At 51.7% G+C, this 14,375-nt stretch overlaps 1 protein-coding gene across 11 annotated transcripts in view; it reads left to right on the forward strand.

Annotated features, from left to right (window-relative positions):
* Atp9a (ATPase phospholipid transporting 9A) overlaps nt 1-10,475 on the forward strand; it is a 99,381-nt gene extending 88,906 nt beyond the window's left edge. For all 11 annotated transcript variants that reach the window (XM_087910956.1, XM_085696976.2, XM_087910951.1 and 8 more), the window contains 6 exons: nt 313-468; nt 3,863-3,927; nt 5,043-5,151; nt 5,956-6,013; nt 6,676-6,879; nt 10,039-10,475. In XM_087910956.1, the coding sequence (XP_087767082.1) occupies nt 313-468; nt 3,863-3,927; nt 5,043-5,151; nt 5,956-6,013; nt 6,676-6,879; nt 10,039-10,175 (729 nt within the window). In that variant the 3' untranslated portion in view covers nt 10,176-10,475. The remainder of the gene's footprint in view (nt 1-312; nt 469-3,862; nt 3,928-5,042; nt 5,152-5,955; nt 6,014-6,675; nt 6,880-10,038) is intronic.
* Nucleotides 10,476-14,375: the final 3,900 nt, after the last annotated feature.

Genomic DNA, 14,375 nt, shown 5'->3' on the forward strand with positions numbered 1-14,375 from the left:
CCCGTGTTTAACCCTTAGGACCTTCAGTGTTATAAAGCACCTATGGATGATTTTTTGCTTCTCATAAACACTGGGAGTGGGGGAGAACTTAATACAAGCCTCCTCTGACCCTCACATTACAAGTATCTGTGATTTAGTGTGGTTTTTATTTAAGTAAATTCCTCTTCTTAAATCCAATTTGACTTGGACCACCAACTGCGTGTAGCCTGAAACCAAAGTCTCGTTATTGAATGTCTTCAAAGGTCTCCTTGTCATGTCTTGTTGTTTCAATTAACAAAGACATGCTCCCTGACCTCTGTGTGCGCATTGCAGGAAGGAAAGCAGGCGTCTCTGGCTGCGGACTTCTCTATCACCCAGTTCAAGCATCTTGGCCGGTTACTCATGGTGCACGGTCGGAACAGCTACAAGCGCTCGGCGGCCCTCAGCCAGTTTGTGATCCACAGGAGCCTCTGCATCAGCACCATGCAGGTGTGCAGCCGCGGCGTCCTCTCAAGAGAGTCAGCTCTTCATAGGCAGAGAGTAGGCACAGACACGATGCGCAGGTGGGAGCCAGCTGGTACCCTCACATGTCGGTGCACCACCCAGGCAGTGCAGACACACTGTGCAGGAGGGCAGCAACCGACCTTACAGACGCATGTGCACACCGTGCAGGTGGGTGGCAGCTAGTGCCTCTCGTAGGGCCATGTGGGCATGGCAGGCAGCTGGCACCTCTGCACAGGTGTGCACAGGTACGCTGTACAGGTGGGCAGCAGTTGGCACCTTTTTATGTGTGCACCTGGGCATATGTAGCTCTGTCTCGGTACAAGTGGGCATACTTCCCAGGTGGGTGGCAGTTAGCCTTGTGCCTGGGTGCTTAGGACAGTCGTTGTCATGGAAAATCCCAGCAGTTGGACCCCCCACCTGGCCAGTTTAAGCCTTTGACCACATCCCAGCTGACAGCCCCTAGTTAAGTTCTTCCATCTCATCATGGGTTCCCTGGAAGGGGCAGGGTTAGGGCCAAACATCCCAGCTCCTGTTTTTTTTTTTTTGTTTTTTTTTTTTTTTGTGCAGACAAGGGCCAAGAGGTGGCAGCCACACCAGAGGAATAACTATGTGTGTGAGACAGGCACTTGCTAAGCGACCCAGGCTTGAATGTGTGCAAGTGTGTGATCGTCAAATGCTGGGAGTAGAGTCATGCGCCACACACCTGGTGTTAACTCACTTTTCCTGAGTGCATCCTAGTCCTTGGCTCAATGCTTGTAATGGAGTCAGCATCTCCTGTCTTCCTCACGCTATAGCCTGAGCCCATTTTACAGGTGGAAAGGTTGAGGTTGAGTCAGAGTGCCATCATCGCAGGGAACTGCAGCATGGCCTGCCCATCAGAGTCAAACCTCACTGGAAAGGGACTGAAGCAGTTTCAGCTTGCAGAAGGCGGTACACTCCTGGCCCAGGCCTGTGGACTTTCGTTTCCCACTGCAGCCCCTCCACAGGCCTCAGGGTGAAGTACTTGAGTTTGGTGATAAGACCTTTTGATTCTTGTCTCTTTTCGCCTGTATCACTGAGGACCTGTGAAGCCCTTGCACACAGTTCCCTGACCCCAGGCTGACCTTCCCAGCTGTGAAATGAACTGGTGGGATCTGCTTTGACCTTGAACTTGGCACTTGGTTGGAAAACCATTGTCAGTAAGACCAAGCAGGTCATGTCATGAACAGAAGGGAGGCCGCTGAGATGGCTGAGTGGGTGAAGGCGCTTGTTTGCTGCCAGACCTGATAACCTGAGTTCAGTTCCGGAACCCATGTGGTAGGACGGAAGAACTAGCTCCCCCGAGCTGCTCTCTGACCTCCATTCCAGCGCTGTAGAAAGCACACAGCATGTGTCCATGTGCACACGTGCATCAGCGTAAATGTTCTTAGGAAAGGTGTGGCCAGATGTGGACGGCAGTTCGGTGTGTGGAGGGTGCTCGTCCTGCCTCACGTGGGAGAGTTCCCTGCCGGCCTTTCACCGGCTGTTGGGGGAGACGTTCTCAAGCTGCACAGCTGCTGCCGATCATCAGACTGCATCTGCACTTTTAATTTATGTTAATCCATCATCAGACCGTTATGCTAATTCACCGATGGGACCAGGCCATGCTGTGGTTTTAATCACTGGGAGGTAGATTAATGATCTTGTCCCTGGGCACACACGCAAAAGCAGGCGGATGAGCTGCCATCTGCATTCCCATTGATATCTGCTCAAAGGTTCCAGACGGTTCTGGAGTGAGGCTGGCCTTGTTCCTTGTGCCTCTGAGGATCTTTAACCTGGCCCGTAAGACTGCACATTGGCATGATGATCTCTGATGAACAAGACAGGTGTGTTCACTTCCTGTGATGTGCCCGTGTGTAGATGCACGTTTGTGCAGCTGAATGAGGAGACACTGGGAGGTGGCTCTCCCCACGGTGAGGTTGTGACAGTGTCAGAGGAGCCAGGCTTCCTGTGGCTGTGCAGTGCTTTAGCAAGCAGGCTCATGGCATGCTGTCACTCTGCATGGCGCAGGTGTGGGGAGGAGCACGGATGGGGAGGACACAGGTGCTGGAGGAACACAGGTGTGGGGAGGAGTGCGGGTGGAGGAAGGAGTGCTCTGCCTTCCCTGCTGCTGCAAGATCCAACCTCTCTTGATGCTTAGGATTTTTTTTTTAAATTTTGGTTTAGTGTTTTTGATTTGTTTCGTTTTTGATCCTTGGTCTAATGTATCTTAGGCTGGCCTCAAATTCCCTGTGTAGCTCAGATTGACCTTGAACCCTTGATCTACCCACCTCCACTTCAGAGCTACTAGGACAGCTAGGACAGCAGGTGTGCGCCATCATATCTGGCTCAGCTAACTTTTTACAAAAAGCCTTCACTTGGCACTCCCAGCATTCCCTGGGCTTACATTAGGGGGACAAGCTTGGGAGCCACAGTCCCTCCATGAATCTGTAGATGTTAGGATTTGGGAAGCATCAGCTCTTGTCTTCCTCACCAGGTGTTCCCAGCATGCTCTGCTTTCCAGCAGTATAAGCAGAGACTTAAGTGAGAGTTGGCAAAATCCTTACTGCTTTTTCTCACTGAAACACTAGCTTGTCATATGCTTTGAAAAAAATATTCTCACTGGGCTTTGGTGGCACATGTCTTTAATTCCAGCACTTGGGAGGCAGAGGCAGGCATCTCTGAGTTCAAGGGCAGCCTGGTCTACAGAGTTAGTTCCAGGACAGCCAGAGCTGCTACTTAGAGAAACCCTGTCTCAAAACAAAGAAACCAAACCTCCCCCCCCACCTATGTATGGCCCCGTACATAGGCCCCATACATGCTCAGTGGCAGCATTTGCTCACCCAGTAGGTACGGGGTCTTCAGTTTGATCCTGAACATTGCAAAAATAGATCTTCCCACCCGAATTCCAAACTGTACTGTCTTCTATCCCAGTGTTTAAGGTGGCCAATGTGGAAACACTGGTAGCTCTGTCCCCAGCTTAGTTTCTGTACCTACAGTGTGCAGTCAGGGTGTATACCTGGCAGGGTATAATTCTGAGCGGTTGGGAGTGTAGGCTCCTTAGGTAGGGGTGGACTTGAATCCCAAAGGGCCCTACAATTTCTCCTTGTGTAAAACATGAGTGACTTCAGGACCTGGGTGTGAAGCCTTCCCAACCCCACTACACAGAAGGCTGAACATGACTGTGGACGCTCACTACTGGCCTTGTCGTGAATGAACTGTGTGGTCTCAGGCCAGACCATGACCCTCTCTGGGTCTCGATGGTCCTAACTTCCTAGGGCAGTCGTGAAGGCTGCAGGAACCCCTGCACAGGACGTGTAGCATCTGCTGGGTGGGGGCTGTGCTGTAAACTCTCGGTGACCCCCCTCCCTCCTCCATGCAGGCTGTCTTCTCCTCTGTGTTCTACTTCGCATCCGTTCCTCTCTACCAAGGGTTCCTGATCATCGGGTAAGTCACCGCAGACAAGCTGCTCACTTTTTATGACATCCTGAGAAACATCCCACAGAGGGGAGAGACATCAGAGGTGTTGGTGGCACCTTGGCTTCTGGCTGTAAGGCAGGTTTTGAGCCTCCTGAATTGGCAAGACTTTGAAGCACCCTCACAAGATGGGGGAGGCAGTCACCCCTGTACTCCAGCCTGCGGTCATTGGGACCTGAAGATGAACAAACTGAACAGACTCAGAGAGTCTGAGGTGACCCTACTAGGGTGTTGGGATAGGGGAAGCATTTATAATCTGTCCTTTTGGTTGGAACTGAGCCCAGGAGGATGTTGGGGTCCAGCGCCTTGCACAGAGTACAAAGTGTTGATGGTACATCAGCTACCATTGGCACCACCTCTGTTCCTGGCCTGCCAGAATCCCCAGGCTTCTTCTTACTCAGGCACATGGCAGGTGGCTCCACAATCCCAGGCACCAGAGCCCAATTCTGCTTAAAAAGACCAGGGAGGCAGAAGGGCCAGACCAGGGACCGCAGCAGAGGCTTCTCCCTTGCTGTGTCCGCGGGTTGGGTCAGCCTGAGAGGAAACAATGTCCCCTCATCCAGACATGTGAAAGGACGTGTCAGAACATAGTATGACCTACAATCTGCCCCTTGTCACCTGCAGCCCCGGCCATCCTGGCTACTCTCTGTCTTCATGACAGCTGCACCCTCGCTTCAGGGCCTTTGCACCAGGTGTTGCTTGGACCTGGTGTGAGCTTCCAGATTGGCCCAGCAACTCCTCTTTGGGTGTCCACAGAAATGTCCCATTCCTGCTGACTTTCTGAGTCCGTGCCCCACGCCATGCACACGTGTACACACACACACACACACACACACACACACACACGTTTTTTTCCTCTTCCCCATTCTGCCCCCCTCCTTGGCACTGGTCTTTAACAGTCCTTTTGTGGAGACTAACACAAGAGCCCTCGAGGGTAGATGCTCACTTCTGTTTTATATCTGGAGTCTTAGTGCTAAGAGCTGGGCCTGGTGCATGATGGGTGCAGTAAGCAGGTGAGCAGGAGGGAGGTCGGATTGCAGAGGCTGGGATGACAAGCAGTCCCTGACAGCGGCCATCCCCCTCAGGTATTCTACCATCTACACCATGTTTCCCGTGTTCTCCCTGGTTTTGGACAAAGACGTGAAGTCGGAAGTCGCCATGTTGTATCCTGAGCTCTACAAGGACCTCCTCAAGGTTCTCCAGCCCTCCCCGACTTCCACTCCATTACCCCCACTTCTTCCTACCACCTCTCCCTTCTTTTCTCCGTTCATTTCGCACTTGCTCCTCCTATCTGATGGGGGAAAGGTGGCGGGGGGGGGGGGTTTGTGCCTTCCTTTGGAGGCGGAGGGTGGGAGGGCCAGTGCAGACTGCAAACAGAGGTGGTTTCTGAAAGTCACAGGTCTGCTCTGCACCCGCGGGGCTGCGCTCCTAGAGGAGCCCTGACACCGCGCTGCCAGAGGCAGGGGCTTTCCTCAGCATGTGTGGGGTTTTCCTTTTGCTGTTTTTGTTTTGTTTTATTTTGTGTAAGCCCAGGGTCGTGTGTTTGTTAGGAAAGCTCTCTACCACTGAACTACGTTCCCTGATAGCCTGGAACTGGCTGAGTAGACCAGGCAGGCCTGGAACTCACAGATACCCACCTGCCGCTGCCTCCTGAACCCTGAGGTTAAAGGCGTGTGCCACCGTGACTCTCTTTGTCCTTTCCCAATGGTCTCACTAAGTTGTCGAGGGTAGTCTTGAACTCACTCTGAATCCCAGGCCAGCCTTGAACCCACCTTCCTCCTGTCTTAGTGTCCTCAGAGTATCTGAGAAGACAGGCATATATCCACTCTGGGCTGTATTTGAAAGATGGCATTTTTGTTCCTCAGTCAGATGTTGGGGGGCCCCTTGTGGATGTTTGTGATAAAAACCAGCAGCGGTCTGTGGAAAGAGTCCCAACATTGCTGATAGCAGTGAGTCTTCAGCCTCTGCAGTGACCTGGTCTTTCTGTTTCTTATCTAGGGGCGGCCGCTGTCCTATAAGACGTTCTTAATTTGGGTGTTAATCAGTATCTATCAAGGTGAGGTTGGGGTGAGGGAAATGCCTGCTCTTCCTATGCTTTAACATTGACCTTTGTAGGAGGGGGGCAGGGAAAAGGGTCCCATGGTGTGCACAGCAGGGTTCCACAGTGTGCACATGCACAGCAGGATTCTATGGTGCAGTTTGGCTGCTTCTCCGGTTGGCAAAGCCAGAGGGGATTCTAGGGGTTCAGGTCCATTTATCCTAGTCCAAAATGTTCAAAAACACAAAAGCTTTCGAGTCCTGACCTGGTGGGACACAGGATACAGAAACACTAATGACATGGTGGAAATGACCTCCGGCTAAATGTTGTGTAAGATAAATGGACAACCTGTCTAGACTTGGGGCCTAAGGCACCTCATATACATACGCAGAGACTAAGTTACCCCAGGGATTGCCCAGGTGACAAATGGGCAGCAGGTGTGTCTCAGGTGTTTCTGGAGTTTGCAGGGAACACCATCATGTACGGGCGTCATCTCGGGTGTTTCTGGTGTTTACTGGGAGCACCGTCATGTATGTATGATGCATTGTCTCAGGTGTTTCTGGGGTTTGCAGGGAGCACCGTCATGTATGTATGATGCGTGTCTCAGGTTCTCTGGTGTTTGCAGGGAGCACCGTCATGTATGTATGATGCGTTGTCTCAGGTGTTCCTGGTGTTTGCAGGGAGCACCATCATGTACGGGGCGTTGCTACTGTTCGAGTCTGAGTTCGTGCACATCGTGGCCATCTCCTTCACGTCACTCATCCTCACCGAGCTGCTGATGGTGGCGCTCACCATCCAGACGTGGCACTGGCTCATGACAGTGGCCGAGCTGCTCAGCCTGGCCTGCTACATCGCCTCCCTGGTGTTCCTCCACGAATTCATCGGTAAGACCCTGAGCCCTAGCCCCAGGACACAGTGTCCTCTTTGTTTTACTTGATTTGAGACAGAGTCTCACCACACAGGCCAGGCTGGCCTCAAGCTATAGAGATCCACTCGCCTGTCTCCCAAGTGCTGAGATTAAAGGCGTGCGCCGCCACATCTGGCAGCTGTCTGTTTGAAACTCTGCAGTGCTGGCTGACTTAGGAAGGGGGAATCCTTCATGAATTCACCAGGCACAATGAGATGCTCTCTCTGGTCTCCATACCCCAGTTCTAACTAACTGCTGATCCAGAGCATTTGAATGAGAAGGTGTCTGTGAAAGACATGCACAGACTCACGGTTTGCTCAGTAGCAGATCTAGCAACTGTGCGCCCAGGTTCTTGGGCCGCCGGAGCTGCTCAGCAGGTACTGAGTATATGCGCAGGCTTAGGAACAGGAAACTGATTTCTCATAAGGACCCAAGTCTTTGTGGGTGTCTGTCTGCTGAGAGCCTGGGTACTGCCCCCTTCCCGGGCATGAAGGGGTGCATGGTTTGCTGGGCTTTTCCAGTGATCTCTCTTGGGATGCGGAACATCTTCAGGGATAAATAACGAAGCAGTTTCCTGGGACAAGCCTTGTCACCAAGCCAGACTTTGCAAAGTTTTATTCCTTTCTTCCACTTTTTTGGGGGATCACAGAACCTCTTGGTTCCCATGAAATCTCAGTCAGAAGTTCAGTCTGAGTGCGAGTGCACTGTGGCCCATCAGCACCCAGGGAACTGGGCTGACATAGTCCTCTCTCCTCTGCCCTAGTCCGTAGAGACCGCCATAAGCTCCATGAGAACTACTGGCTGTCACAGCTGGCTGAGAGGTGACAGTTGCTCCCAGCATTGGCTCATTTGGTAGACCAGTAGTCTCTGTCCCGAGCCAGGGTGGCAGGGAGTTGACCCTTCTGGTTAGAGGGTGCAGGACCCATGTAGAAGCATCCTTTGGCCGCAGAAGACTGATGGGACTAGACTGCAGAGAGAACCAAGGTGAGGTGAGAGGCAGCCAGGCAGACCCCAAGTAAATCATACTGTAGGAACTCACAGATTAGATACTATGGGGGAGTGGGGAGGAAGGGGCACAGCCTGGGGCCAAAGACAGTGGGTGAAGCAGACAGTGGGGAGAAGTGAACCATAAAGAGATTGCAGACCAGAGTGTTGGGAAACAGGACAGCATGGGAGTGGGGACAGTTGGGACGGGAAGTGTGAGGCAGGGTGACTTCTCTGTAAGTGGAGACTGCTCGTTCATTTTCCGGCCGCCCAGACCCAAATAATCACACAGAAGCTATATTAATTACAACACTATTTGGCCAATAGCTTAGACATATTCCTCTTACATCTTAAATTAGTCCATTTCTATTAATCTGTGTATCACTATGAGTGTGTGGCCTACCGGTAAGGTTCTGGTGTCTTTCTCCTTCAGCAACTATATGGCATCTCCCTGACTCTGCCTTCTTTGTCCCTGCATCCAGTTTAGGTTTCCTGTCTAGCTTTGTTCTACCCTGCCATAGGCCAAAGCAGCTTCATTTTTAACCAATGGTATAAAACTTATTCACAACATACAGAGGGGAATCCCACATCACTTCTTGGCCTAGCCACAGGCATGGGTTTGAGTGTGCCTGTGTCTGTCTCCAGGGCCAGCCCGTGTTTGCTCCTATACTGACCCTCACACTTGCATTAAGGCATCCAGAAGTCACATCAGCTCAGCCAGTCCTCCCCCGTGTGTGGCTAGCCGCCAGGCTGACTCCATTCTGGCCCAGACCTGTTTCTAGCTCCCCTCCATCCACTTGTGCAATAGACCCTGCTGCTACAGCCACCAATTTCTCTGCTGGGTCCTCTTGTCACTCTAACACTGGTCTCCTCAGTCCAGGGCCTGTGCCATCCTAGGAGGCCAGCAGAGAGAGTCTGCCTTCTAGATCTCTTCAGTAAGATCAGTGATGGGTCTGTGTTGAATGTGCTCAGATATCCTCTGGCGAGTCTGCTAATGGGGAGCGGCGGTGGGCAGCTTGATTCTCTCAGCTGCTTCCCTGCCCTTCATTCCTGCAATCCAGGCGGCAGGGCCACCTCTTCAGAGACTTCCAGGGAGAGTCGGGAGGCTGCAGGAAGCCAGTGGCTTTTGAGAGAGTCAGGTAAAACACCACTCCCAGGGCAGGGAAACGTGGCCATACCTTGACAGGTACGAGCAGATCCATGCATAAAATGTCACAGTGTCATTTCAGGCACAGCTAACTGGTAGCATTGAAGGAGGCAGATGGGAGGGAGCAGTCTACCCAGGTTCCTTAGTGGATGCTCATGAGTAAACTGTGACACTCTGACTCTCGAGGAACATCTTTGGTCCAGGCTCTTTTCCCAGCCTCACTAGTTCCTGTGAAGCCATCAGTGGAGATAGAAAGAGCATCACCTCAGAATCTCACTTAGAAAGTGAGACATTAGTTTACAATGGTCTCCTTTTAGAGAGGTTTTGTGAGCACCTACTATGTGCCCAAGGGCCTGGGTCTGAGGGAATGCAGAGGTGTGGTCCCTGACAGGAGGCTCGGGTGGCTTTGGACATTGGACAGGTAGGTGAAAGGTAGAGAAGTGGTTCTTGACCTACCACGTAGTAGTTGCTTTAGTGGTGACATCCTTCCTTCCATGCTGTGCTCAAGACTGGGAAGGGCTTACCCAGTTGCCTCCCCTCCCAGGCTTCCCCAAGTTCCTGGCTTCACTACCCCAGCCCAGGACAGGGCACCTTGCCCCAAGTGAAAGCCTGATCTTGACAGATGGTCTCTGCTCACTTTGCCCTGTGGCCATGGGTCCCTCTCTTGACTTTCTGTGGGTGTCACTGAGTCTGAACAGCCACTGAGAAGTAGAGCCATGCACTGATTGTTCCTTTCTGTGCTCTGTGGCTTAGAAGAAACTCCAGTTGTCATTTAGACTCAAAAACACCTGTGGGAATGTTTTCTGGTAGGTTCTTTTCCTAGATGTTGAAAGTAACATTTCACCAAATGAGGAGGGGAGGAAATGAGGGCCACGTGCACTGCTGGCCCGTGTCATGCCCTCTGGGAGAAGAGAGTAGAAAGCAGGGAATAAAGAGCACTTTCTTCTGGTGGCCCCATGGCCGTCCTGCGGAATGCTCCCGACATGGCCATCTTCTTGCTTACAGATGTCTACTTCATCGCCACCCTGTCATTCCTCTGGAAGGTGTCTGTCATCACCCTGGTCAGCTGTCTCCCCCTCTACGTCCTCAAGTACCTGCGGAGACGATTCTCTCCCCCCAGCTACTCGAAGCTCACGTCGTAAGCTGCAGGGCGGCAGCAGGAAATCCAGTCTGTGCTCGCCCAGGGGAGGCACTCAAGGCCTGTGTGCATGAACCGCCTGCGGTGGACAGCTGCAGTCATGGCTGGCACCTAACAGGGGTGTGACACTGGCGGAATGGGAGGGAGGGGCCTGAGAGGGGCACCTGTCGGAACCTTGGGTGCTGTGCTGAAGTGAGGGTGAAGGGATGGGGTCAGGTGGCTCACCTGAGGTTTGTGTGGGTTTATGCAAGCTTCCTTATGGCTTGAACCTGTTGTCACGTGATAAAGTTTCTGTCTAGTTGAAGGTTGCCCAAGGCTTCTTATTTTTAAATAGTCTTATCGCACATACATCCTCAAATCTTTCTGCTCTGAAAAAGGCGCACACCTTTAATCTTAGCACTTGGGAGGCAGAGGAAGACCGACCTCTGAGTTTAAGGCCAGTTCAAACATTGAGAGTTCAAGACCACAATCCAGGGCCACATAGACCCTATCTCAAAAACCAACAACCAACCAACAAAAAAGTGTTTTCAGAAGAATAAAAAGTTCTGAAGTTGGGCATGGTGTGTGCTTGGAATCCCAGTACTCAGGAGGCTGAGGCAGAGGCCATCCTTGAGTATTTAGTGAGTATCAAGCCAGTCAGGGTTCATAGTAAGACTGCAATACACACACACACACACAGACACACACACCGGTTCATAGTAAGATTGCTGCAGTACACACACACACACACACACACACACACGAGAAAAGGAAAAGAAAATAAAAATCTAAAGCTGTCCCTGTGGAAGGAAGAGGGTGCAATTTGAAGAGTTCAAGTCCTCTCGATGGGAGAGGCTGAGTCCCTTTGTACAGCCCTACCTGTGGAGCTGCGGGGACCCCAGGCTTTAGCGGAAGGCTGAGGGGTGCGGGTGCTGGAGGCTGCATGTTAGGCTTGATCTATTTTGACAACCTGCAGTCACTCTTAAGTTCCCTGTGCCTGCCACATCATAAAACAGCCCCAGCGGTGTGGCCCCACTGCTGACAGGCAGTGGCCATCAAGGCCGGCCTGGACGCCTCAAGCAGAGCTGCTCTAACTGGAAGATGAGGCCGAGCAGCCCTTTAATGTGTCGATAGCGCAATAAGAGCTCTGCTCATTGTTTAGACAAGAGGCAGCGGTGACTCAGATATCCTGAAGCTAGGGCAGCGAGGTCAGGGCCCTGGGACCTTCTCTTCCCCGGTACAGCCCATTTCCTGAGAAGAGGGATTACCAGGGATGGAGCTGGCAGGCAGAGGCCTCTCCCGGACTTCTCCTTTGTGGGTAGCAGCTCCCGCCAGGGTGGCCGGCTTTACCTTGGAGATGTGGCCTTGTGTCTTGCTAGTCTTTTAAAACCTCCAGTTGTCTCTGGACTTCCTCCCATTGTGTTTTAAGATCTTGTCATTCAGCTATGTTGTTCCCTTCATGTCAGTCCTTTCTTCTGAGTGCAGAGGTGTCCAGGTATGCTGGATCATGACACATGAGTGACAGTTTAGGAATAAGATCATCTCCCCAGTGTTTCAGAGAGGTGGCGCCAACCCCAGGTCTCAGGGCGGAGGAGGTCTTGCCCAATGTCTTGGACCTATCCTTGCAGAAGTCACCCTGAAACACTGGAAGCCATAAATCTGTGCTGTGTTTGCAATCCCCGAGCCCAGCCCCACACGTAGTGACAGATCTCCGAGAGTTGAAGAAAGCCGGTGTTTGCTCTCTTGCTCTTGGGTGGAGTCGGCACTTTAGGTCCCCGATGATGCCTTGGCATGCCTGAAATCTTAGGTGCTGGACAGTATCCCCCAGGAGCTCCTTGGTCTCTGGGGAGGTGGTCGAGAACATGAAGGACGGCCCCTCCTGGCACTTCCTGTGAACCAGCAACTTGCCAACACCATCCCTGGGAGTCCCTGAGTGGCAGAGCACATGCAAACTCGGTGTCATGTTCATTTCTCAGAACACCAAGGCAGTGGCCAAGAGGCCATGAGCCTTTGCTACATGCACCAAACTGCCACATCCACTAAGAATCCAAAGCACTTGGGCACTACAGGAGAGTGGGACTCTTGGCTTTTCCCTTGAAAATATCCTACTGATGCCCTCACCTGGGAACTCTAAGTGACCCAAGAGAGCATTTCACTTGAAGCCGGAGGCTCTCAGGGCCTTGTCACCTCCCTTTGAACACCAGTAGCTCCACCCCAACAGCCTAGGCTTTTCCTCTGACTAAGGGTTATTTGTCTAGCTTCTGATAATGGCCTTGGGTGGGACAAGCAAGTTTGCTTTTAGTTTCTCTTATTTCCTTTTTCTCCTTTAAGATGCGAGGAGCAGACAGCCTCTCTGTCCACCCCATAGCTGTGGTCTGAGCACGTGTGCACATGTGAGTCGCTATAGTGCTAGGCAAGCAGGGGCAGTATCTACCTGGGGCACCTTGAGCGTGGAGCCAAATGACTCCAGCCCACTGGAGCGGGAGTGAGGTGGAGGTGGGGTGATGGGTCGTCCTTCGAGAGCTCCCCAGGTCCCAGCCTCGCTCCTCACAAGGCAGAGCTGTCTGTGCTGGTCCTCCATACATCCACACCATCGCCTCTCTGCCAACATCTCTATTTACATAGTCCTGAAATCGGGGGGTGTCTAAGATGCAGTTTTCTTTTTTTCTGTTTTGATTTTTTTTAAAGATTTATTTATTATGTACACAGTGTTCAGCCTCCATGTATGCCTGCAGGCCAGAAGAGGGTACCGGATCTCATTACAGATGGTTGTGAGCCACCATGTGGGTTGCTGGGAATTGAACTCAGGACCTCCAGAAGAGCAGTCAGTGCTCTTAACCTCTGAGCCACCTCTCCAGCCCCCTGTTTTGATTTTTTTGAGGCACAGTTTCTCAGTAGCTATAGAGCCAGTCCTGGAACTCCCCTTATAGACAAGGCTGGCCTTGAGCTCACAGAGATCAGTCTGTCTCTGCTTTCCAAGTGCTGAGATTAAAGGCGTGTGCCACTGTCGCCCAACTTTTTACTGTGTTTGGAGTTTTGGGCCCATTGGAAAGTTAATGCCTATTTTTTTTCTGCACACTTGTTTTTCTGCTTTGTTTTATCTCCTGGGTGATGGGAGGTGGGAGAGACCCCCTCAAGGACAGCATCTTAAACTTTTGCCGAAATTTCAAATGGGACCTACACATTCTTCAGCATCACCTACTTAACCAGGATACATACTGGGGCCAGAGAGATGATTCAGCAGAAGGGGCCTGCTGCTGAACCTGATGCCCTGAGCTTGGTCCCTAGGACCCACATCGTGGAAGAAGGGACAACTCCTGAAAGTTGTTCCCTGACTTCCACATGTCTACCATGGCACACATATGCATACATGCATGCACATATTGACACATTCACACACATATATACACCATAGCTATTTTCATTTTTAACTATTTTTGCCATTTTATTTAAGTGGGTCAGTGATACCATTTCCAGTGTTCAGAAAAAAATTTGGTGTTCTTTTTCAAAATTATTGCCAACTGTGTATGTGTGTGTGCACGTGTGTGCGCTTGGACGTGCGTGTATGTGTGTGTGCGCGCGCACGTGCGTAAGATGATTCTGAGCCATGAGATGGGATTTGGGAACCAAACGACTCCTCTGGAAAAGCAGTAAGCGCCACCCCCAAAAGACTTGGTTTTCATCTCTTTGAATCTCACCCTCTGGCTGGGGGGGATGGGGGTTCGACCTGAACTTGAACCACAGCACACAGGTCACATGGTAGTGTGAGCTTGTCATCCCAGCACTGGGGACAGCAGGACCCCAGGGCTCTCTGGCCAGCCGGCCAGCCTAGTGGTCACATTCCAGGGTCCAGTGAGAGACTCTGCCTCAAAAAGCTGGGTGGTGGCACTGAGTTTGACCTCTGACCGCCACGCAAACATGCAGATGTGTGTGGATCAGTGTACCCATGGGCAGCTCCATGAGCGTACTCGGATTCCATCTCCCTCAGACCCCTTCTCACAGAAAAAATAAGGAAGGAGCTTTGTAAATGAGTGTGTTTAGTTTCTCGTCCTTTTATTGTGAAGCTTTTTGTTGGTTTATGTTCTTGGATGATTTTCCACAATTGCATCCATTTATTTTTTGGGAAGGGGGGAGAAATTAATGTTGGTGGAAGGAAATGAGTGAGGTACCACCATTCCAACCTGGAACCCCAGAAACAGGCTCCGGTCACATAATGGGACCTTTC

Source organism: Myodes glareolus, chromosome 10, assembly GCF_982192425.1.
Source record: "Myodes glareolus chromosome 10, mMyoGla1.1, whole genome shotgun sequence".
NCBI lineage: Eukaryota > Metazoa > Chordata > Mammalia > Rodentia > Cricetidae > Myodes > Myodes glareolus.